The 26652-nt window shown below is 40.1% G+C and overlaps 1 protein-coding gene across 2 annotated transcripts in view; it reads right to left on the reverse strand.

The window, feature by feature from the left end:
• The window catches only part of MECOM (MDS1 and EVI1 complex locus), a 355310-nt gene that overhangs the window by 34570 nt on the left and 294088 nt on the right, over nt 1-26652 (reverse strand). The window contains exons 1-2 of one of the 2 annotated variants that reach the window (XM_088452373.1): nt 10273-10353; nt 7878-8012 (exon numbers count right to left, since the gene is read on the reverse strand). Coding sequence is in view for 1 of the 2 variants with exons in the window: in XM_088452371.1 (XP_088308497.1) it covers nt 7878-8012 (135 nt within the window). In the remaining variant the exon portion in view is untranslated. Of the gene's footprint in view, nt 1-7877; nt 8013-10272; nt 10354-26652 lie in introns of those variants that run through there. The other variant, XM_088452371.1, reaches the window with a different exon arrangement.

Genomic DNA, 26652 nt, shown 5'->3' on the forward strand with positions numbered 1-26652 from the left:
ATACACTATAATAGAATTATTATTATTTTTTTACTTTGTTGCACCAATGAGATAACTATGAGTTCAGCAGAGAAGTTAACATTAAATGTTGTTCTTAATATAGAATAGAGTTCAAAAATAATGTTTGAAACTCATGAAATAATTATTTGGGAGTACAAATGAAAACTACTGAGCAGGCCTCTCGGTTAAATGTTGAGGTCATAACAAACTGATGGTAGCTGTGATTCACTAAAGTGAGGGACAATAAAGTTGATAGATTCAAATAGACTATTCCACAGCATTAGCAACCCATATAAGGTGACTATTGGATAATAGATCAGCCAAATATATGGGTGGGGAAACAATAAACTGCAAAATTATAAATGTATTGGTTTGGTGCGGGATTCACTGTGTTTTTTGAATTTATAATAGATTCTCATGATTCTTAGGCATTACCGACCACATGATCATGAAAATGCCAGGATACTTGCTCATCAATTTTGTAACAAATCAGGTATAGGTCATCCCTTCATTTTCTCAGCAAAGGAAGCTCTACAAATATTTTGTTATATCTATAGTAATATTTCAGTAAAGTGGTCCTTAAGCTGTGGCTGGTATGTTGCATATTCTTTGAAATTTGCATTTGGAAGTAAATCAAGTACCATACAGTGCTTTGTGCATCTGTGCTAAATGGACGAGTTCTTTCATGTGAACAAGAAATCTAATGGATGTCAATGAGAAGAAGGTTCACACTGGAAGTGTACTTCCCTTTAGGAACAATGAACTTCTCTCAGCACTTAGCATCACCTCTTTTGGCAGCTTTCACAGGTTCAGCTTATTGGCTTCCTTTCCAGCAGCATGTTGACATTTGAATTGTGACATATTAGAACTTTGCATTGGCTTCTCGGAAACAGGCAGGTTCAGAAGACAATACTCCCCAAGACAGTTACGTTTTGCAATACTCCCTTTTCCCTATGATTGTAAACAAGATCGTCTCAAGTACTTTTAAACCGCTATTAAAGGAATGCTTTTGACTTCTGCTTAAACTGTGATGGTGGCTATTATAATAACATATACAGTTTGTGTGATGCAACGTGGGAGACATGAATGTACACTTGTATACACAACAAAAATAATTACTGTGATGACATGTCCCATAGCCGGGGAGGTCGTATGCTCAATGAGGAAACAAAGAAATGAGAATTGGTAAATGTAGATTATATAAATGATCAATTCTTATTATTTGATAGATAGACAGACAGATAGATATTTAGATAGATAGATAGATAGATATTATTATCATCACATTTTGCATTTTGTATACTGGTTGTGTAAGGCTAAACCAGGCAAATATGTAAATATCATTGACTGGCACTGAATTCCCTCCCCTCACACAATGTACTTTAGACTCTTGGATGCTTAAGAATGTTTATAATTATAATCATCATTATCTGTGTAACGCACACATATGGCCTGTGTTCTCAATATAAGTTGAAAGAGATTGGCAGGAAGGTGTGACAATTTTCTTGCAATATTACAAAGCAACTAATTTATAAATGGGATAAAATAAAATTGATTGGTGCTGAGTATGTTACCCTGTGTTATATGATTTCTCAGTAGTGATGCTATTATAGGGTATACTGTCTTGAGTATTGGTTCTTAATGTATGTCGCCATTTTGTTATAATTCTCTTTTAGAAAACCGTGTGTATACTATTAATTAATAACATCAATATATCATGTTGTACTTCGCTATGAATCATTTTTATTAACAATGATATATTTAATTTATAGACAAATGCAAAGTAATTAAGAGGAAATGGTATCGATAGTGTCAACGTATCTTCAGAGATTAATGAATATGTTAAAGTTACCCTGACCAGTTAGATAAAATGTGATGTCAGAAGCTCCCATGGGCTATAACCCTTTACAGAGGGTGGCAGATATTCATGTCATTGGTCTGCAATTCAAACAGAATTTTACTTTGATCGGGGTCAGACAATTGTAAGTGTCTTATTTTTTATTTAGAATCTGCTGATATTACATATTTGAAATAGGACAATGAGACACCTTACTGTGCTTTTACACCAGTGTATAGTATTTACTATGTCCCCAAAACAGCATTAACATGCAACATTTAAAACAGCCAACCAATTAAAATCTTTAACTGTTTAGCCAATTGAACATTTTTCTATTTGTTGAAGAAGAGAGCAAACACATTTTCCGAGGCATTTTACAGCCCAGTGCCATTTGATAATATGACCCCCCCTAAATGTAATTTACATTCTACAATTTACAAAAATATAATAAAAAATAAATAAAAATAGTCCAGCTGCAGCTGCTAACATGTGAAACTGCTGGCGTCCCGGTGATGTCATTATCAACTCTCTGAAATGGGAGGGGCTCGTAAACTTTGATTTTTTTTTTTTTTTCATGCAAATGTAATGTTTGTCGGGTTTCAAATTCGCCTGGCAGTTTGGGAATGGAAGAAACACTCTCTTATAAGACATAAATTCATTGCAGAGGGCCAGCGACAGAAGAGCAAAAGTGTTTAAAAAGCAGCAGTACATGAGTGCAGAACTACATGCATCATAAATTATTCTCACATAAATACATTTTATGCAGCCAGTCGCTGCCCTATTACACAAGAATTTATTTATTATTCAACGTGGGTAAAATAACCATTTCGCGGCCAACAGGAAATGCTGCAGTCCATTCTGTCACTGACTTGTTTAGGAAGCGACAACTTAACATCTTTTTATATATATATATATATATATATATATATATATATATAAATAATTATTTTGATTGCTTTCCAAGACACACAACATCAAATTTACCGCCTTACAAATGTAAACTTTGACCTTTCAGACGCAAACCTAAACATGCACAAAACTTGACTGAAAAAAAATCATTAATTATAGAGCTCCCCAGAAGGGCCCAAATGATTCACTTGTGAAATAGATGAAGCAGGAACTGATGTTCAGTGTTAAATCTTTGCTGTCTGGAGATACACAGGTCATTTCATTTAGGATTAATAAGCTCCATTTACCATCTCCGAAAATGACAGAAGTGTGAATTATGAATGACCTTTGTCCTATTCAGGAAGTTGTAATAATTGAACTAATAAAGGAAAATGTTCTCTTCAGTGTTTCACCAACAAATTTTTCAAGCTACTTCTTTGAAGTGAAATGTTGATTTTTGACAGGCTTCAGTGAAAAGTATTACATGCTCCTTGTACGATACAGCTTTATTTATGGACCATAAAATAAGCCTAGGTATAAGTGCAATGTAAAGCAACCTTATAGGACAAACTGCAATGACCATACAGACCGTGATACTCTATAGGACACAGCACACACTAGAACAAAATCCATCCTATCCTAGTGCATCACAGCAGGACTTTATCTGTCCCAAGATACAGAGAAATATGTGCTTGTGTTTGTCTTTTTTACCCTACAATGACATCCAAGATTCCTGTTGTGAAACAGATGACCATTAAGCTTTAGCAATTCTACGCTATATAAAACTAGCTCCATTCTCCAGCAGAGAGATGGTCTCTGTGAAACACTCAGCTTCCACTAGTGAAGGGGTCATGCACTTGGGCAAGGATGGTGAATAGGGCATACATACGTTTCAAAACAAACAACACAAATCTGAGTGTCATGCGACATCACAGCAAACACAGGTGCCAAGACTTTGCCTTCTTTACTTAAAAAGTACAGTGCTTTAGGTCTCACTTATGCCATCATAATAAATGGGAGTTGTATTCATTATTACTAATAATACATTAGTAATATAATTGTTATTTAGTTGTTAAGTTCAACTTTTTCTCTATTAAATGATGGTAAAATATCAGATATATCTGCTGTCATTTTTTTCACTGGGTACTATCAGCAAAATAATCTTTGTTTTAACCTAAATTATGCATATAAGAAACTCACATCCCATATAAATTAACAGATGTAATATAAGCAATAGAGACATCATATTCTATTCAATATATTTTTGGCCATATAGTTTTCCAGCTTCCAAGCTCCCTACAGCAAGATCTTCCAGCCAATCACTGTGTTTACACAAATCAATGAAAAGACTTCAGAAACGTTAGTTTGTTGCTACTTGCCTTAGGGTAAAAGTTTTAGTAAATTTATAGTATTATTTGTGCCTAATACTTGATAAGATGATGTAACAAATGCTAAAAGTCCAACAACCTTTGTTTGTAAAAGAGTGACTTGGATAATGAATACTGAACTAGAAACTTACATACAGATGGAAACTAAAGACTTTTTAATTCCTTTACTACTCCTGTGTTGTTTTGTAGGCTGTTTGCATGTATTCTAGTACAGATTCCCATTGTTTGCCTCTCTAGGCTACTGTGTCTGTGCTGCTCCATGTTCCACCCCCTAACACCTCCACATATATTTTAATTTCCCAAACCCCCATTGCATTCCACAAGTTTAAACTAAAAATGTAAAATGTTTATAATATGCAAATCATATGCTGGTAACATAAAAAAGAGAAACAAATAAAATACAATGACATATGCAGCCCCTGCACCTCTGCTGCCTTATACTGAGCCTATGTGGCCTCTCTATAAGTCCGGGCCAGCACAAATTGCTCTCCAGGCAATAGTTAGAGTTTTAGAGAGTGATCAGTGAAACAACAGAATGTAGGTCACCTTAGTGTTAACAACACAGAAACATAACAGAACCTTCCTTTCAATACAGGGGTCTGGTGAAAAACATCAATCTGAGCAGAAATAAGTGTAGAGTAACTGCAAAATGATTACATCCAAGGAAATATTAGGGAGTGAGGCATACCCGTGCACACAAAGTACTACTGCATGCATAGTAATTTGCCACAAAATTAGATCAACTTTACAAATGAAGAGGTCAAATGTACCACAAGAAACATGATGCCTAGTGTGTATTTCCATGCCCTCAGTCTTAACAAAATACATAAGAGGACTGGTTTGCATAAGTCTCAAAAATTTCCCCAAGTGCAATAATTAAAATGTAAATTAGCAAGAAGACTTATTTGCAGCCACAAAGGCCTACAATTTGCATAGCAATGTTCACATGCAATTTTGTATATAAAGTTTTTTTATACAAAACAAAAAGCATGCAGTACTTAGAAAATGATAAACAGTACAAAATGTGCACATAATGAGGTCTACAACACCACTAAATTTAAATATGTACACAACTACACATAAGAGTAAGCTGTGGGCCCTTTTTATTACAGGCATAACGCAAGGCAATCATGCAGCTGGCTAGAATCAGTAGCATTAAAGGGGTTAACATCAAATATTTAAAATCTAGATGAAACAGGATGCTCAGCATTGTAAAACCGTGAACAGCTTTGCCTTCAAACAATCGAATTACAGGTTTCCCGATAATAGAAATTATTTTACACTACAGTTCCGTCTATGGCTATTTTCTAGAATTTCCGGGCACAAGACGCCACCTGCCCTGTTCTAGAATTAAAGCAATAGGTGACATGTTCTTGCTTTGTTTAATATTACTTATTTCTATGCACACTATGGTCTGAATATTAAAAACACATGCCAGTTTTATCACTAGATATTGTGAAATTAGATATATGCTGTTTATTTTAATATCCAAATTATGCAAATTGTTTGCTTTGATAAAAGTAAATCCAAGGATGAAGTGATTTTAATGTGATCTTGTTTTAAGTTGGATATATTGCATATACTTTTGCGGGTCTGATTTAGTGATCTGCAAAATAGTGTGTTTGGTTGCAACATTTTTTGCAGGCCTTGATAGATAATGATTTACATTACAGAAGAGTACAGATACTTGTTGTTCAGGCAACCAATTTAAAATCAAAATCATTTGTGAGCACAAATTGTTTTTCAAAAATATCCAACTAAAATGATTATAATGAATAAATGGCCAAGGGTTTAACACCCTTCTGTTATAAAAACCTGTGGCCACATTTTTACAAGCAGATTTGGCATGGAATCCTGTTAGGAGACAAATTACTGCAGTTATTGCTGAGCTTCCAGACACTATGCAACTTGTAAGGACAGAAAATTAGGTCATGTATATAGTGGGATATAATGAGCAATCAACATTTATAACTTGTGTCGGAAAAGTTATCCCAACTGAGATTTTGGTATAAGCGACAAGTATAAATAAGTATTACTATGTACACTTTGTTTGACAAATAGATTTTGTGTTTTTTTTCACCAAACTGACTAACATAACACAATATGGTCTAATTATTTATGGGGGGGGGGGAGTTGTTCTTTCTTCATCAAAGGGAAAAGCAGCTTTAATGAAAACATTTCTGTGAGTAAAATAATATTGTTTCTTTTGCAATTTTGTAAAAGAATTATTGATATCGAAACTGTATTACATTTTCAATAAGATTTTGCATTGGACATCAATATGATGAGTAATTATTGTGTTGCCATTTAAAGGGTTAAGCCTTAATAGTTTGAACTGTGAACGTGATTGTGAGTGTAAATAAGACCTTTTTGTTTCCACAGAATCTTTATCTGAAAGAAAAATAGTTCTGGGTGTGTGCATGTTAATCTCATACCTCCAGCTGTCTAAGGCTTCAAACCTGTCCTTCAGTCAACCCTGTACTTATATTAGTAAAGATCCAGCCTGAGAATCTGGTTATTTGCAATATGCCTATTCTGTTTCAGGTAGAGTATAATGTTTGCTTGGGATTTTCACAGGTGAGTTAAAGTAATTAGCGGTTAACAATTACCGCTGATCAAGTGTCTCTCATCTATGCAGCGATATTGAATAATCTCTTGCACAATAAGGGTGTTCATTATGTGATGAGTACTGCTTATTCACCAGTTGGCAGATCTTAGTCTTCATAGAAAAGAATAAAAGGTCCTGAAGAACCTCTTAAGAAAGCCCTTTTATCCTGCTACTAAGAACAGCTTTCTCAGAGCTGAACAGGACCAGGCCAGACCGCCTTAACCTCTCAATTCCTGGAGAAGGCAACAGCAGGACACCTCAACAATAAAAAGTGACACTGTCTGGAAATCATACCTAATATATAGAGCACACAGCCACAATGGCTTGGTAAAACTGTGATTTTATGTATATATAAGAGGTCTTCAAACAAAAACAAAAAAGATCTTCAAAACAAGATTCTTTGTAGACATGCCTTAAATGCATTCAAAAAAAGAAAATAAAAAATAATCAAAATATTTTTTTTTACTTACAATGCACAACAGAAATCTAGATATCTAAAAAGATTTATATTCCATCTACTAAAAATACATAAAGAAAGTAAACATACTATTATTTTTAAATTACATTTTATATACAAAGTGTTTAAAATACATCAACAACACATTTATGTTTCAAGGTGGTCATCTACAACTGAAATACTATTTATTTGTAATGTTATTATAAGGATCTGAACAGATGATGAATAAATATCTGTAAACTATTTTACATCTCAGATTGTTTCTGGGTCTGTCTATATTTTAAATGGACGCATCATGATAGATATAAAGAAAAAAAATTATTGCCTGAATAGATAAAGTATATTTCTTTTTAGGAGCACAGATTTTTTTTTTTAAATGTGTACACAAAATAAATAGTTAATTATTTATATTAAAACTATGTATTTTATTTAAAATATATATTTTCATATTGAACTTTTAACTGAAACTTTGTCATGTATTCAGCTGACAATAAAAATAAAATTTTGTTTGATCATATTTTCATGTTCTGAACAATAGAAAATTACATAATTTATCAAGCAATAAGCATCCTATCCCAGGCTGTTGGGAATGAAACATCTATCACAGGCCATATTCCAGACTGTATTCGTCTGGCTGATTGAAATGCAGCGTGTGTTCCATAGAGCAATCAACTATATAGTAAAATAAATAGTACCTACCTGATCATGTAGCTGATATGCCACCAAATTGTGCTGATCGTAATAACCAGCAAACCTGATAAATTTCAGCCAGTTGCCTACATCTGCTTGGCTGGCGTCGATGCAGAATTTGACATTACAGTGTTCATCTAAGACCTAAGAAGATAAAAAACACAGACATTTGTATTCAGGTTACATAGTGTCCTGAATAACAGCAAGAGGGTACAAAGTGTGGGGCAGCGCATAGGAAATAGTACATTTTGATTGAGATTTGTTGGCTGGAATGGAAATAATCAATGCAGAGTTTGATTTATCCGATCTCTTCCACAATCCCCATGGCATGTATGACACATCTGCTCTTTTACAGATACACATCTTACTTTCATAGCTACAAGTACAGTTTTATTACTGTGTTAAGGAATGTTACAGCAGGGCGATATGGAGGCGCAGTGGAAAGCACGCTTGCAGCATGGGGCTAACAGTCATTAAGGCATTTCTCCGCTCACCCCAACAAGAGGCTGACTCGGCTTCTATGTATCACGCTATAAACTCCTGACAATAACAAGATCCACTTCTCACTTTTGCTTCAGGTCCCATAACCCCTGTTCTTCCCAGCAAAGATGGGGTTAAGCAGCTGTCTTATAATTACCCCCAGCCCTTAATTTGCAACAATTTTAGATCACATCCCCAGATTTCCTCTCATGTCGGTTTTTATTGCACTTAACAATAAGCTAAAGGAAAAGGGGTTTAGAAAATCCCATGAATATCCACATTGCAGATGACAGTGTTATTATCCCCTCTCTAGTAAGGATTTACCCTGGCATCGCTATCACTTATGGCTGCATCTAATGTGTCATCGGCTGGGTACTAAATGGAGTGTAGCTTTAACAATCGAAATGATTGGTGAATATTTAACAGAAACATCGATGAGACTTCAAATACAATATACAGACAAACTGTGTATTGCTACATAAAGCTTCCATTGCAGGCTGTGACCATTTATTATGTGCAATAAAAGCTGGATGAGGTCTCCTATATCACTGCAACTCCGGCAGGGCCAGGGCAGACACCACCTACCACTTCTAATAAGTATTTAACCACAATTACAACATATATATATATATATATATATATACATATATATATATATATATATATATATAAATAAATAAAAAAATCAAATCGGGACAAGGCTGCGGCTGCATGGGGCACTTAGCTGCAAGGAAACAGCCTACAATAGGCCCTAGGAAAGCTCTTGTTCCCCCACACAGGCAGCACTACAGCGTGAGTCTCATTTCAGGGACACGTTAATAATCATTTTCAGATCAATGTTGTAGATCACAAGTTTGTGACATTTGCAGAAAGTTACATAGGGGTCTATTTATTTTCACTTAATTGTATAGACCCCATAGACACATCTATCACATAATAAAATACATGCCAGCTGAGCTGATGTGTCCCATTCTCCTCCATGCTCTCTGCCCCGGGATAGATGTGTAGAGAAACTTTTATAATATCCCTGTATAACACGTCCTCACTCTCACAGAATTGTAGGCCCGAGCAACACCTTCTAGTACCGTCCTATCCCACTGACTTTACATGAAACGCTCAGACCGACATTCATGAATGCAACAGGGTTATATCCAAATAAATCATATGCTACCATTAGAGTACAAAGGGTAAAGTGCCACTGTCACTTCCCTCAGTGCAGGAACTATACATGGATTCTCTACCCTCAGGCGGAATGGAACTATTTTGTTTTATGCTGTTTGTGGTTTTTTTTTTTTTTTGTTCGTCCATAACATGAATACTATATTCATGTTACATACGTAGAATTATTACTGAACTATAGATAGAATGTTCGTGGTTTCGGGTCACGAGTGGGGTGTTGGAGATGTGGCATATAATATATATAGTTACCTAGGGAAGTTCGGGGCATTTTGTCCTCTTCTAAGTAGTCCTAATCTTATCCTGCATCCAGTACATGTGTCACAGTGTAAGTGTTTCATCTCCCACCTGATTCTCCTCCTGTGGAGTTGTCTCCCGGGGGCTATCACATTATCTTTTCAGATCAACAGGAGGATTTAGGATAATACCCTGTCTGACAGGCAGCGTGCTGAGAAAGTGGTTGGACTGGTAAGATGTGTCTGGAGAAAGTGTCCCGCAGACAACTCCTGGTTATTACCTTATGTCATCAGCTACAGGGAAACAGGCATATAAAGCAATGTAGGACTATCCGCAGCCCCGGAGCACAGAGCACACACGGCTGCAGCAATAGGGGGGAGGACACTGTGGCAGCCCCACTGCAACTTCCCAGAGAAACTCCAGCTCTAACCACAAGTGCTGCACAGGACAGCCAGGGGCTGAGCTTACACATCACACAGCCTGCCAGGGACGCACACCAGCGCTCACTTACCTGGATAGCCCTGGCTTCTGCAGACAGCAACAGGCACCCTCCCAGCAGCAGCAGATCCAAACTAATGCCCCAGGCTCCTCTTCATCAGAAGCAGTGCCCACTGACAGCAACCTGTGCTGTGCATCTGAGGAAGCTGAGAGTGTGATCCTGGCCTCGGACACCTCCCTTTCCTCTCACTTTCCTATCAGCCCGCCGGGTGACACCAGCGGATCAGCACAGCAGAGAGCTGCCAGGTCACCAACTATGTCTGTCGTGGTGCTGGAAGTAGCTTGCCCCGGGTTGTCTCTCACAGCTTGTCCTGTCCCGGGATGTCTCTCCCAGCTTGTCCTGACCCGGGATGTCTGCCCCAGCTCGCACTGTCCCGGGATGTCTCTCCCAGCTTGGGATGCCAGTTACATGTCAGCAATTTTAACTGGAAGTCTCCTTGCAGTTGGAGCCTGTGCTGTCTGCCAGAGATGTCACACTGTGACTCCCCCTGCCTGTCCTCGGATGATATCCTGTGTAGCAGGGTCCCAGGGTACCAGGCTGCTGCTGAGCTCCAGCTCCTCTGTTCTCTCAATCAGATCCTCCTGGGACAGCCCCCCTTCCAAGTCCTCAATCTAAGCTGTGTGAAGTTCTGTATGTCACGAAGTGTCTCTATAAAGAGGATGAGAGCGGCCATCCAGAAAGAGGAGGAGAGGGCTCCGGCTATCTCCATGCACAGACACTGGCTCCTCTCTCAGGACATTTTTAAAGTGACAGCAGCCTTGTGTGCTGGTAGAAGAGGTCACTAAAAGGTCGCTAAGGAGCCCTATAGGACAGGCTGATTACAGATGCACCATCCCCTTTAACATGTCGAATCCATCCATGTAATCAACAACCAATGGGGAGATCTTGGGTGGGTGGATTTCACTCTTGCAGGGAAATCTCATCTATTTAGCATCTGAGTGCTCAGGCTATTAGAATCCTGTCCCATTACCGCTAATGTACCATGCCCAGGTCAGTGTAACCTGTCCAGGGGCAATCATGGGGCTCCAGAAAATGCCTACAATCCTCTACTTATAATGCTGGGACACATTGTATTGCTATGTAAAATAGAAGTCACTTTCTGCCCTCATAATGCACTATCTAGGACAGACACAAGAATGAAACTTCTCAGCTACCAGATACAATTCTCAGCCGAACTTGAAATTAAATATTTCCTTCTTTTTCGTTATAATGCTACAATCTATAAGGCTTTATTATTCCGATAGTTTATTATTACTTTAGAATAATCAAATGACCTCAGTCTCTTTTTTCCTCTTTTTGCAATATTTGCCCAGGCTAATATAGCCCAGCGTTTTGTTGTGACAATAATAGCGTAAATATTTATATTAATGTTGCATTTCTTGGTTAACAAAATACACGCGTCTGGTCAAAACCATAATAAATCACACAACAACACAATCAATGTTTCTATATTAAAGAGAGAATTACAGCCTTCCTGTTTGATTAAGATGAGATCGCAACCCCTCGGAAGATCATATAAAATAATATATTCTGTTTGATCGGGTTAATGTTGCTTTTGGCGATCATTTACTTTATATCACTTCACCGACAACACAAATTCTACATATTTTTTCTTTCAAAAGTGCAAGACTGTCTGGCATTATAAAGTCCTATTTATTTAAGAGGAGGGGGCAGCGATCTTGACAAGGGATGGTGATTAATTTGTCTCAGCAGACTGTTATCTGTGACATTGAACTGCTGCTTTAGATAATGGCCATTGTTTCTGTAAAATCGCACAGCAATGGTAGGTAGGACAGGAAAAATCCTTTGTAAATAACCTTAAAACTGGAGAGAGATTCCCATAGACTTGGGTGCTTGAGAACCTTAAAGAGGTCCCGGTTTGCTGGCCATTGGTTTCCTGCCCTCCCTTCACTGGTCCATTGTTGGAGTTTCTGCTTAATTTTTTTTTTATTTAGCCATAAATTGGAGCAGCTATAGCTATGAGCTGTTCTATTTTCTTCCTGTCAGGATGAGGGATTTGTTTTATGATGCATTGTGTATTAAATACAAGTAATCTGGGAAACTGATTGCTTGAGTCCATAGGTCTGATCACAGATTCCGATAGGGTACCCTTTTGTAAAGACTGCTACTGAAAAAAAAATGTTGGTGGCTTAACAAATGGACTTTATCAGTAACAGGCCTCGGATCTTTTGAATAGATTTTTTTTTTATCACTTGATTATTTGTGGTATTACACTCCGTGGGGAGGAGAATTGAGATAGCTGTGGGTTGGTGAAGGAATTTGTTTGAATCAATTACCTGTAGTGTCAGTAGGTGGCGCTGCGTCCCGGATGAAAGATGACCTGCAGTGAGTGTCAGTGGCACTGTACTAATATCAGGCATTGCTACACTGTCACACAACACCCCATAACACATCTAGTAAACTGACCTGCACTAACTCTTTCCATGCTGGAATCACACTTTCTTGCTGCCCCCTGCCGTGATTATGTAACAGTTTACACCTCTGCTATATACGGTATCGAGGATTTACTCTGACAGAGGCTCATAAAGGGGCTGTAGCCTTTCCATTGGCAAAGAGCGAGTTAATTTGCAGCAGACTTAGAAAAACCGGTGCCTTACCAGTCCCGGACACTTGCAGACAGGTCATGTTGGGACTTGTAGTTTCACAAACTTAAGTAAACTCACTTTTCTCAGGGTCATCAACAACTCATCAGCCTTGCTTCCTCACTCACCCAAGTGTTGCAATGCTGTTGTACTAATAAGACTCTTATCTACAAATAAATGTCTCACCACAGTGATTATTTTCAAGTCAAGCAATATGTGTAATTTCCCAAGCTGTTCTGCTAGAGTGGTTAGTGTGGGGATGCCCTCAGTGAACCGATAGGGATCCTTCTGCCCCAATGCCCCGAGGAGAAGAGGAAAAGGAAGGAGCTTTTAGGAAACCTGGAGCCAGTTAATGAGCCCCAGCTCCGGTGTTAAATTCAGTTCATCCTATGGGAGTATCAGGGGTCTGTGTCCATCACATCAGACACACTCAGGCCCCCCACCCCCACCTTATACTACTCATATTTGTTCCTGAGGACTGGAGTAGTCCTTACGTTGCAATTCACTGCTACAATTATTTTATATAGTAACTATATAGCCACATCCAGGCGTCTGCAGTGTGGTGGGGAGACGCGTTTCCCATGTGATTACCTGAATCAGATGTCACGCAGACAAGTCTTCTTTTGTGTTGCTACTTTGTGTAATGCATAGTTTTACTATTAATAATATTTGGGGTTTCTATCTGCACAGCTGTCATTTTATTATATATTTAGTAACAAAGTCACCTAAATAAGATGTCAAAGTAAAGTGTTCTTGACCACTTTGCTCATTAGTAAACTGTTAAAATCGGTGCTTAGCAAGCACAATGAAAACAAGTGTATCATATTAGAAGGGCCTTCCTACCCATATATCTGTTTGTTATTACCCAGTTTTGTTCTGTTAATGTTCCAATTGTAAAGCGCAACGGAATATGCTGCGCTATATAAGAAACTGTTAATAAATAAATGATAATACACCCCTTATGTTCACCAAGTAGCTAGAGTAAGGTCTGCAGCCCAGCAAAAGAGACACTTCCTACTGTATCACCTGAATGACTGTGCTACCCGAGTTATCATCATGATAAGAGATCACCTATGGGGGTAAGGAGGGTTATACTCAGTGTTTTGGAACAGCAGGAAATGATCTATATTTTAATATGAATGTTTATGTTATGTACACTTGAAGTCACAATCTAGGGAGGTTCACACAGTCATTAGTGCTGCAAGTTGAGTGTATCAATTGCACAATATGAATATAAAATAATAATAATTGATGAGTGGTGTACTTGCATTATATCTATATGTACTCAACTCAATGCACATAAGTGCCCAATTGAAAGGATTGTAAGTATGGTATATATATCTATTTGAACCAGTCCATGTTAGCACAGCACTGAGCTCTTTAGTTTGACCACACACAGCCCCTTAGTGCGTAAGTAAACATTAGCAGTCATGTGTATCACCACTTCTGTGCTACCCAGCCATGGACAGCAGCCATGTCAAAGGTGCAAACTGCTTCCGCAAACTGGTAATGAGCATTTCACACATTTGTAGTATTATTCAACACGTGTCTTGATCAGTGGTTCTGTTTTCATCAGGACTCACACACACCAACAGCCAAGCATCACTCATGGAAAATTCTTGCAAATGCTACTGAGAGGGTAACAAGTGTGTTTAAATGAAATAATGTTTTCCTATGGCAGATACACCTACCAGTATGCAGCCAAAAAACTATGCGCCTGCTGACTAATTGAGTGCATTGAAGCAATATATTTAAGCTTCCCAGCAGAATATAGCACATGATCATCCCACCATCTCTATGATAAGCCACATTAAAACATGTAACTTGTACATTATTGTATACTCCTTACAGTATATCTAGCAATACGAGACAGGTAGCACATTCTTGAACACTGATGCTCAAAACTTTTTCTTTATTTTTAGTAGGACTCTGGGTGTCAATGGCAATTGCTCTGGGATCCCAAATATCTATGAGCGTTTGTTCTGGGACCCTAAAAGAGTTACCAATATGATGTATTGCATAACTTAAAATCAGGGAAGCCTGCTTGGGGTCCTAACCCACAAGTTGAAGAGGATAACTGCCAATTTGATCAATAAATCACATTCTGCACAGTTAAATATTTGACTTGTAATAATTTTGAAATATATATATATATGTATATATATATTATATATATATATATATATATATATATATGGTAGGAGTCTATTTATAAATGGCAGAAATCCTTAATACCCTACAAAACCATGAGTTCTCGCAGAACTTAGGATGTCTGCTTATTTATTAAAGCCTCTCTGCTGGTTCAGACTATTACCAGCTATCACAGGCCAAAACCTTCACTGGAGGACTTCTCTGCTTCGTCCCCATGTAAAGAATGGGAAACCGATTTATCATTAACAGCTGCAGTACAAGTACTACAGCTGTCATTTGATAGCTAAGGGCCTGATTCAGAGCCGTTCGCTATTTGTGGTCGTTCGTTCAAAAACAAGGGGTGGCTATTCAAATGATCCGTTCGCAAATTGCAGTCTGTTCCCACCTCTAAGTCTGAACGAGCGAGCAAAACATACGCTCGTTTTTTTGATAAAAACGCCCCCTGGCCGCACGCACCATACGTCATGTCCGCTATTTATTAGATTAATCGAGTACATCGTACAGCGTATGAACTGCTCGCTATTCTTGTGGTTGGTGTTTTCAACCGCTATTTTGCGAGCAGTTCTGAGTTAAAAAAAACCAAGTGACGTGGTCAATGACGCTGCTGTATCAATTATGCACTCCCTTAAAACGCCCGTTTTGACCTTTAAGCACGCCTGCGTTCGGATCTCCACTCCCCGTTTTCAAGCACCTTCCCCTGTTACCACCCACATACGCCTCATTCTGTCACTCAAAATAGCAGGCCCTCGCTATATTGCGTACCAACGATTTTCGGCCGCACTGACTGGTTCGCGCATGCGTACTAAAAACCGTACGCATGCACAGATGTGCGAACATCGCTCGGAACGAGCGTACTGCCGCTAGCGAGTGGCTCTGAATGAGGGCCTAAGTGGCCAAAATGTACATTGCTATACTATTAAAATATGGCAAATTCTATATATCCATACACATTTATTTAAAATTTGATTTTTTTTTTCTTAAATCTTTTTAAACACGCTTAGTTTTTTTTTTTGTTTCATGAAAACTGGAACTGATGTGCATACAGGAGACAATAAGTTGGCTTACAAAATGTACTCCATCACACCTAGCTGGTCTGCCAAGCGACTACCCTTGTGCAGCTAACCGCCATAACCGGGAAGCTGAGCAACTCTAACCTTACATCTTTTTTTTCTAAATTGCGGAAAATACTTCTTCCTCTTGCTGCAATGAGCAGCGATCTAAAAGATTCTTTTTCAAATGGGCCTGTATAAATAGATCGCTTACAGTCTAATGTTCACTGAGATTTGCATAGATAACTGTCTACAATCCCAGAGCTACTACACAATAGTTGCTGAACAACTTCCAGCATTTGGTAACGAAACATGTGCTATTGTAGTGGAACACCTAGTGAGTGGCATGTTACCAAAGTAGAACAGTCCCTTTTTACAAAAGCCAACATTTTGGAAAAATAAAGAAATAAAAATCAATAAAACTGTAAATTTATTGCCGGTCTAATTACAGTATCTTCCCAGATGTCTGATGACAGTACTGTAAGGCCTGAAAGAATGTCTTGTTGTAGACACCATAAATGAGAACAAGATCATCACATGTATTTGAATGGTTTCCTTTCTAGGGCAGTTTGCCTTTAAGGTTTCTGCCTCCTCCTTACTGATGTCATGTGTATAGATACATCTCTCAATGTTTCTACAGAGCACTCAGCATAGTGGAGCACTGGATTTCGTTTTGTTTATTTAAATATGTCAATATATTAGCAAAAGCAGCAAGGAGCTAGTAATGCAATCCACCATCTATTCCCTAACGGCTGTATGTAAGGTGACTCCACTTTTAAGTCTTTAACTTCATGAAAACTCTACATGTGAAGTGTGGGACTAAAGTTTGCTAATGGAAACCCTATGAGTTTGAAGGATTCCAGCACTTTTGAAAATCATACTTAAACCTTGCCCTACAAACTAGAAACAAATAAAATAAAACTCTCTGCAAGTACACAAATACAAGCAATATAAATGACACAAATGTATGACCCTATTTTTGGAAGACAATGTAAAATACATTGATAGTTGCATGCAATATGTTTATTAGGAGTATACGTTTTTCTGTTTAGCATAGTTATTGCTAATGACCCTGTAGGGGTGGTTACATGCTGCAATTCTATGTTTATAGATTCATAGGTGTTCACGGATAACTTGAAAAGGAACACGTGTGTATTTGGTATGCATTCGTAAGTGTTCCACATCTGTTTCATGCGCTGCAGTTGGGATGCTTGTTCAAATGGCACAAATGATAGAAAAGTTATTTGCAGAAACTCAGTGTAAATTACTGTCCATGGCATCGGGAACATAATGTTCTAGATTTATTTTTTATTTTTTTAAACTTGGATGTGATCCACAAGCATCTCAAACAGACACACATTACATGAAATAAATCCTTGCGATCGTGCTTTTTTCATCTGATATAAGAGTATAATTTCACACGTTATTTGCGGTTTTCAAATGAAAGCAAGAAAGACCCATGAAAAATTCCAGTAGGTTTTAGAATTAAAAAAAAAAACTTTATGAATGAACATTGCAGCATAAGGTCATTGTGAAATCTGACTGGTGTTCAATAATTAATGTTTTGTTATTCATGCAGGTTTCATACATTCAAAATGCATGAAAACCAAATAAAAGAGTGCATGGCAACTTCATGACAAATAAGAGACAAATTCCTACAATATAATACATGCCTGTTGCAATTTCAATAACAACTTGTTTGTAATAACACCTATCAATATGCCCATTGTGGAGTCTATCTAGTCCCAGATGTCGTCATTGATTCTAATTTCCCTATATTTGCAAATATCTAGTGACTGCAATATGAGCATGTGGTCAGGGTGTAAGACCCAGCCATGGTGCAGTGTCCTGCACTAAGATCACAGGAAGGTGACTCACTCATGGCCGTTTGTATTTATTGGCTATCCAGCAGAATTCCAAGCAGTATCTTAACATTCTAATTTCACGAGTGGGGAAAATATCGCTCATGGTTCCTCTCAAGGGGAATACTCAATAATTGTAGGAATTCCAGCCAAAGGACCCTCAGGATTTACTAGTTTGGGGAAGATGTGGAGTTGACAGGAGTTAAAATAGTTACCAGTATCAAATTGTAATAATATATTTTGCCTGTAGAACAGCACTGATGATGTACCCATGATTATACGCTAGTGTGTCAATGCTCTTGTGACCCTGTCTATGTATAATACTATATTACTTTAATAGGTAGCATAATATATCCCTACATATAGAGGGCCTAATGTGTAATTAGTACTTAGCAAGTTGGCAGAGTATATTACCTGAAGTTGCTCTGAGCATGTCCAGAACAGTAGGTACCTCAGGGACGTGCAGTCAGGGGAGGCAGAGCCTCTCCTGTCATACTCCTGAGATTTGATATAAAAATGATTAGAATAATACAAAGATATTTATAACGTATAAACGGAATCGGTATGAAATACCGACAGTCGGGATCCTAGAGGTCAGAATACCGATGCCAGGTTAACATACCGATGCTTGTTGGTCGGTATGCTAAGCCTCCCCTTCTCCCTACCCTAACCCTCCCTCTTTGGTGCCTAACCCTAACCTCCCCCCCTAGTGCCTGAACCTGACCTTCCCCTCCCCGCACCCTAAACCTAACCTTCCCCCTTAGTGCCTAACCCTCCCCTAAGTGCCTAAACCTAACCCCTAAACCTCACCCTTCCCCCAACATCGTTACTTACCTTCAGCATCCCAGTGGTCGGGATGCCAGCACCGGTATTCTGACCAGCATCAGTTTTCTGGCACCAGTAATGTAAACATCTTGTTTATTATAATCATTTTTATCATTAACCCTCACCAGCTTTGTGGAGCTCCCTGGGACTGAAGTGAGATGAGAGATAAGGCAGCAACAGCTCAACCTCGCTTCTGTATAGTCAGACATGCTTGCAGAGCTGGGGACAGGCAGTAAGCTGCACAGAAAGAGAGCTAATAGAAGCATACCTCTGAGTATGGGGGGTATGCCTTGAGCCCTGATGGACACCAGGGATGTGTCATATGACCAAAAAGTGCACTGCAGTGTTTAGAGATCAGAGCTCAGCCAGCAGCAACATGAGAAGACAGTGTTAGAGGTAGGAGAATCAATGGACACTGAAGCTTAGTGTAGTGAGGGGAGAGTTACAGTCAGGGCCGGATTAACAATGGGGCGGATGGAGCTACAGCTCCAGGCGTCCCATTGAAAATAGGCCCACAGGATACAAGGACTGCAGTGCAGAGAGGAAAAAAAAAAAAGTTTTTTTTCCTGTCACCACCGACAGCCCAGCTGACTCACTTATCGGCTCACTCACCTCCCAGCTCACTCACTTACTGGCCGCCCGAAGCTGAGCCCATTGTCACCCCCAACCCCTCCTCTCGGCTGCTCTCCGAAGCCCCGCCCCTATGTGCCTAAGCTCCGCCTCCTGTACGTCCTACTGCAGAGCTGTGTCCTGTGACTGTGTACCAGACCAATTGCCTAGTTCAGGAGGGAAGGCACTGCAGCCCAGCATATCACATTCCACAGGTCAGTGTAATGTTTGGCCCCTGTGTACAATTTATGTATGTTTTGTATATATATTTATTTACATGGCTATATATATATGTGTGTTAAATTAGGTGGGTACAGGAGCATATAATGTATAAATATGTATATGTATATACATATACAGTAAGGTGCATAAATATTGGGACATTGACAGAATTTTTATATTTTGGCCTCTATTCACCACCACAATGGCTTTGAAATGAAACAAACAAGATGTGCTTTTACTGCAGACTTTCAGATTTAATTTGAGGGTAATTACATCCAAATAAGGTGAACGGTGTAGGAATTACAATGGTTTCTATATGTGCCTCCCACTTTTTAAGGAGCCAAAAGTAATGGGACTATCAACTCAAAAGCTATTTCATGGACAGGTGTGGGCTATTCCCTCATTATTTCATTATCAATTAAGCAGGTAAAAGGTCTGGAGTTGATTCTAGGTGTGACATTTGCATTTGGAATCAGTTGCTGTCGACTCTCAATATGAGATCCAAAGAGCTGTCACTATCAGTGAAGCAAGCCATCATTAGGCTGAAAAATCCAAACAAATCCATCAGAGAGATAGGAAAAACATTAGGTGTGGCCAAATCAACTGTTTGGAACATTCTTAAAAAGAAAGAATGCACTGGAGAGCTCAGCAACACCAAAAGACCAGGAAGACCACGGAAAACAAATGTGGTGGATGACAGAAGAATTATTTCCCTGGTGAAGAAAAACCCCTTCATAACAGTTGGCCAAATCAAAAACACTCTCCAGGAGGTAGGTGTATATGTGTCAAAGTCAACAATCAAGATAATACTTCACAAGAGTGAATATAGAGGGTTCACCACAAGATGTAAACCATTGTTGAGCCACAAAAACAGGAAGACTAGATTAGAGTTTGCCAAACAACATCTAAAAAAGCCATTACAGTTCTGGAACAACATCCTCTGGTCAGATGAGACAAAGATCAACTTGTACCAGAGTGATGGGAAGAGAAGAGTATGGAGAAGGAAAGGAACTGCTTATGATCCAAAACATACCACCTCATCAGTGAAGCATGGTGGTGGTAGTGTCATGGCGTGGGCATGTATGGCTGCCAATGGAACTGGTTCCTTTGTATTTATTGATGATGTGACTGCTGACAAAAGCAGCAGAATGAATTCTGAAGTGTTTCGGGCAATATTATATGCTCATATTCAGCCAAATGCTTCAGAACTCATTGGACGGCGCTTCACAGTGCAGATGGACAATGACCCGAAGCATACTGCAAAAGCAACCAAAGAGTTTTTTAAGGCTTAAAAGTAGAATGTTATGCAATGGCCAAGTCAATCCCCTGACCTGAATCGATTGAGCATGCATTTCACTTGATGAAGACAAAACTGAAGGGAAAATGCCCCAAGAACAAGCAGGAACTGAAGACATTTGCAGTAGAGGCCTGGCAGAGCATCACCAGGGATGAAACCCAGTGTCTGGTGATGTCTATGCGTTCCAGACTTCAGGCTGTAATTGCCTGCAAAGGATTTGCAAGAATGTATTAAAAAGTGAAAGATAGATTTAGGATTGTTTAGTTTGTCCCATTACTTTTGGCCCCTTAAAAAGTGGGAGGCACATATAGAAACCGTTGTAATTCCTACACCGTTCACCTGATTTGGATGTAATTACCCTCAAATTAAATCTGAAAGTCTGCAGTTAAAACACATACTGTTTGTTTCATTTCAAAGCCATTGTGGTGGTGAATAGAGGCCAAAATATGAAAATTCTGTCAATGTGCCAATATTTATGCACCTGACTGTATATATATATATATATATGTATATATATATATATATATATGTACAGTATGTGTATGTATATATACATACATACGTACAGTATGTGTATACATATATATATATATATTCACACACAAACACACACACACACACAGTAGGTGCTTGTTCAATCCTAGGAAAGAAAGAGGGGGCACTCCGGGACTTGAGTGCACAATGTATTTACTTGAAAATGACCGACGTTTCAGAACCAACCTTGATAAAAGAGTTGGGTGGGCTCTGAAACGTCGGTAATTTTCAAGGAAAATACTTTGTGCATTCAAGTCCCGGAGTGCCCCCTCTTCTGTCCTAGGATTGAACAAGCACCTACTGTATGAATATTCCTTGGGAGGGCACCTGGGCACCCTGCCTTTAGTTTGGACTGTGAGTCCCGATTAATTTTGTGTGATATACTGTATATATATATATATATATATATATATATAACACCCATATTGGTAAATAGAGAGGGTACAGGAGCTTGAGGCACACTTATGGAGACTAAAGTGGGTGTGGTATTATATGTCGACATTCATCATGTAGACAGTGATGGAATGCCGACATATCATCCCTGTTGGCCCACTAACATGCTCCTGATGGCTGTAGCAGCTCCAGCGCGGCTTCCGGGTCCCAGCAGTCATGACCTCTGCTGCTTCTGCCTTCCGGTGAGTATTACCCCCATCCCAAACCTAATCCCTACCCCTCCCTCTAGTGCCTAACCCACTCCTCCCCCTGCAGCCTAACCCTAACCTTCCCCTAATGCCTAACGCCCCGGCACAGCCTAACCCTAATCCCTACCTCAAACCCTCCCTATAGGGCCTAACCTTAGCCACGCCCCCCCCAATCTAACTGTAACCTCCCCTAATGCCTAAACCTCTGTGCAGTGTCTAAACCTATCCTCCTCCCCCGCAGCCTAGCCTTAACCTTCCCCTACGTCCGGGATGGGGAACCTCAGGTCTGGGGGCCGTATAAGGCCCGCGGAGTCATTTGGTCTGGCCCTCTGAACTTTTCTCTGCTAGTCTCATCTGGCTACCAGGGTGCCTAGAATAGCACCCTGCAGCCAGAATCAATGCACCAGTGCCGCCAGGAGCCCTTACAGCTCCCTGGAAAATCCTTAGGATGCCCCTGGCATAGCTGTAATCGCCAGGGATTGTGGCTCCGCCTCATGTAATGTCACATGGAGGGAGCGTGGCCTGCACCGGGCCCGCGAATAATGTTATAAAATGGCCCTTGGCAGAGAAAAGGTTCCCCTGCCCTAGGGCCTAACCTGAATCGGTATGAAATACTGCCGGCCACATGGACGGCGGTTCGATTCCCGGCAGCGCCTGGCCGACAAAAGCAGAGTTCCCGGCAGCAGAAGCCCGACAGCGCTGGAAATCCATCGTCGCTAAGGTAAGTATAAACTAACCTAACCCTAACCCTCCTTAGGGGTGCCTAACCCTAACCTCCCCCCCAAAGTGCCTAACCCTAATCCCCCCTCTAAGTGCCTAACCCTAACCCCCCCTGCCTCGCTGCCTAAACCTAAGTCCCCCCCGGAGGTGCCTAACCCTAACCCTCCCTCTCCTTTGCCTAACCCTCCCGGGGGGGTGCCTAACCCTAAGTCCCCCCCGGGTGCCCTAAACCTAACCATCCCTCCCGTGGCTGTCCGCTCGCGGCGCCCGGCATCCCTTTGATCGGGATGCCAGGCGCCTGTCTCCCGGCGTCGGGGAAATGACAGGCGTCTAGATATAGACGCCCGGCATTTCACCCTCGCTGGGATATGACAGTCGGGAAGCCGGCTGTCGGTATTAAGGCAGCCGGTTTCCCGATCGTATACCGGCCTAACCCCCCCCACACACACAGTCATTTTTAAATTAACTTTAATGTCAACATAATGAATATTGACATTATGACTGTCGGCTTGTATAAAACACAATAAAATACATTTTAGTAATCAACGTCTCAGAACTTGTATTCATTATTTCGTCAGGATTAGCAAAATGACAAATACAAGTTCTGAAACATTGCTTACATAAACGGGTCAGTGTGTTTTATACAAGCCGTCCAGAGTGTCACACACACACACAATCAGCTGGCTCCAGAGTGTCACACACACACACACACACACACACACACACTCACACACACACACACACAATCAGCTGGCTCCAGAGCGCCCTGTGCCGGCACTGCCCCTTAACCACATGACGTCATGCTGTTGTGTAGAGGGGCCTGGGCCACCGGCACCTGGAAGTGCAACACTGCCCAGAGCATCCGGAGGAGGCTGCAAAGACGGCAGGGTGTCTGTCTGGGCAGTACTGCAGCAGTGATACCGGCTGCAGGGTGCAAGCACCCTGCTAGCCAGTAACAAAGGCCATGGGGTAACGATGGTGCTGCAAACAGAGCCCTGCGCTCTGTGCAGCATCACCGGTCGCATACCTGCGGTTATGGCACTGTATGCAGTCAAAACACACCTACAACACAGGCCACACCCCTATGTAAATCACAGCTACACCACACTAGTCACAACCCCACATCACCAGTCACACTGCTGCAGTGCTGGTCACAATAGGCCCTTCATAAATTTCAGCTCCAGGCCCATGTGGACATTAATCTGGCACTGGTTACAGTGAGTAGGGGGTGAGACAGGCTCCCAGCACTCAGACCCATCGCTATGTGTGCCTCCCCAGCCATTGCCTATGTGCCCAAATGCATGTACATGCAGGGGCATATTAAGAAAGGAGGGGGCCAGTGTACAGTCCCCATCTGGGCTTCCTGCTCTCTCTCCGGTGTCTGGAAGCGCACTGAGCGCAGCGCCGCAGCAGTAGACTCTGGGCACTAGTCTGTGCCCAGAGACTACCGTGCATACACAGGTAACCAGGAAAATGGCCACAGTGGCCATTTTTCCATGATTTCCCTACTGCGTTTGCGCAAAATGCCAGGCGATTTTTACAGCACTGATACCGCTGACTTGGGACTCCGGAAAGGTAAGTATAAAGATATGGGTGCAGGGTGTGCGGTGTGGGTCCCCCCTGGACAGGAGCCCGTGACACCTGCATACCCTGCACCTATTATAGATACGCCCCTGTGTAAATGTATGTATATCTATCTATCTATCTTGATTGATCAACAGTGTAAGTTATGGAAAATGGCACTCCCGAGTTGTGATTCAAACACCAAAGTGTTTATTTACAGCATTTGAAATATACAGCGATGATTCTAGCCGCTAAGTGCCCTTCCTTAAGCTACCCTATATTTATCTATATATACACACACACGCAGACACTTATATGAAGAGGCGAGTGTATGAAGGTGTTATGTTAGAAGCTGAGATATTTACAGTTAAATATAAATTTGATATTTGACATGAATTGGACATAGCACTTTTATCCACAAAATATATCAGTAAATAGACTACTAACATTTAAAATAACATTGTTACTATGATCCCTAGGGCATAACACCTTCATCCATTAAAAAAAAAAAATTTTTCAGAAAATTGTTACATAACATCTTTATCCACTCGCCTCTTCATATATTAAACTGGTTGATAATATCAGAATGAGCATGTAACCAGGCTGATTGCTAGGTGTATGTTTATTGTATTGATTTGTGATTACTTCCTGGTTTGGAGTCCTATCAGATAGTATGGCAGTTGTAACAACAAGTCTTATCAGATAGTATGGCAGTTGTAATAATCTCGTTTTCTTTCTACATTTATTTCCTCCAAGATATATATAAAAATAATATATTCACATGAAAAAGTATTGTTGCAGGAAAAATATTTGTATACGTTTTATCTGCAAAACATGCAGATTTAGCCAACATATAGTAATATACTGCACAGTACTATAGGATAGGAATTCCTAACGACAAGGAGCTAAAGAGAAGCTGCAGAGGAAATAAGCAATAATCTGCTACAGAAATAAAAGACACTAAAATGTCATATTTAACATAAACAGCGGTATCAGCAGTGGCCCTTTCCACTAAAAGTGTCGGCCAATTCTCGCAGTCCCCAGGCCGTCATACTGACTTTGCTCCGTGAAAACTGTTCATTTTCATTATGAGACTTTCCTCCCCTGCACTTTGAAGAAACTGCTTTTATTTTTTTGGTCAAAAATCTGTTAACGAAAAAAAAAAGTGGAGGAAATTAAACGCAAGAACAAAAATGTAAATAAAAAATTTCCCTTGGTCTGGAATTGAGCCCAGCTGAAAGCATGTTAATCTCCACCTCAGTAATTTGGTTCTCTTGGAGAAGACAGAAGCCTGCTGCTGTGCCCTGCACTTCATAAATCACATCTTTATGTGGACAAGGTCAGGCAACCTCACAGCTCACATATAGGGTCTTTGCCTGGGTTCTGAGGGCTAAGGCATGTTTTTTCTCCCCCACAGATCTCTGAGGAGAAGTCCAGCACGCTTCTAATTGCTTTTGATTATTTTCATTTGCTGGGGTCAGACCGGCTTGCCAGAAACTGCTTCAGGGTTGATTTCCTACAGATATCTGTGTCTTTTTGGGGCAGATTTGTGTGTTTTCAGAATTAGCACCCCGTTATTAAACCCACTGCATCATATCTCTCTTCATAGATAGATGACCTGGCTGGTTATCTTTAAATGATAATTCCATATTGAAATAATATCTGTAAGAAAGCTAATATTTGCCTAAGATACATGTCTGTTTTTGTTTTATTATTATAACCCTAGAAACAGCTTTTGTAGACACGTCTGTGCACCCTATCTTTTCAAAAAGCAGTGCTGGTGGGTAGATAGAGAGGCCTGCAGTGTGCACTTACAGCAATACTCTACACCTGTCATCATGTGCTCCAGCTATCAGCAGCACTGAAGACTAAAGCTGCATACACACACAACGATTTTTTGAATGATTATCGTTAAACGATAATCGTTTGAAAAAATTGTTCACTTTCTGAGTCAAACGATGAACGATAATCGTTCATGCGCGTTCACGTTTGTAGTTTCTAGTTCAGTCAGACCTGTCAACTCAACTATTTTCATTAAGGGAATATGCAAAAATCGTTTGTAGTTCAAAAAAAATCGTTCATTACACTTTAAAAAATCTGACAGATAAGGTGCGTACACACTAGACGATATGCTCCCTGAGCGATATCGTGTAGTGTGTCCCCGGCAGGCTGTGCTCAATGTCGTTCATGACATTGAGCACAGTCGCTGAACGATATCATTAACGATATCGTTCAGCGCCGGGCTCTCTTCCCCCATTCCCGAACATGCAGCAACCTGACGACATCGTCAGATTGTGCTGCATGTTCAGGCGATGG

Source organism: Taudactylus pleione, unplaced genomic scaffold, assembly GCF_031769625.1.
Source record: "Taudactylus pleione unplaced genomic scaffold, aTauple2 ptg000037l, whole genome shotgun sequence".
In the NCBI taxonomy this organism is placed as follows: domain Eukaryota; kingdom Metazoa; phylum Chordata; class Amphibia; order Anura; family Myobatrachidae; genus Taudactylus; species Taudactylus pleione.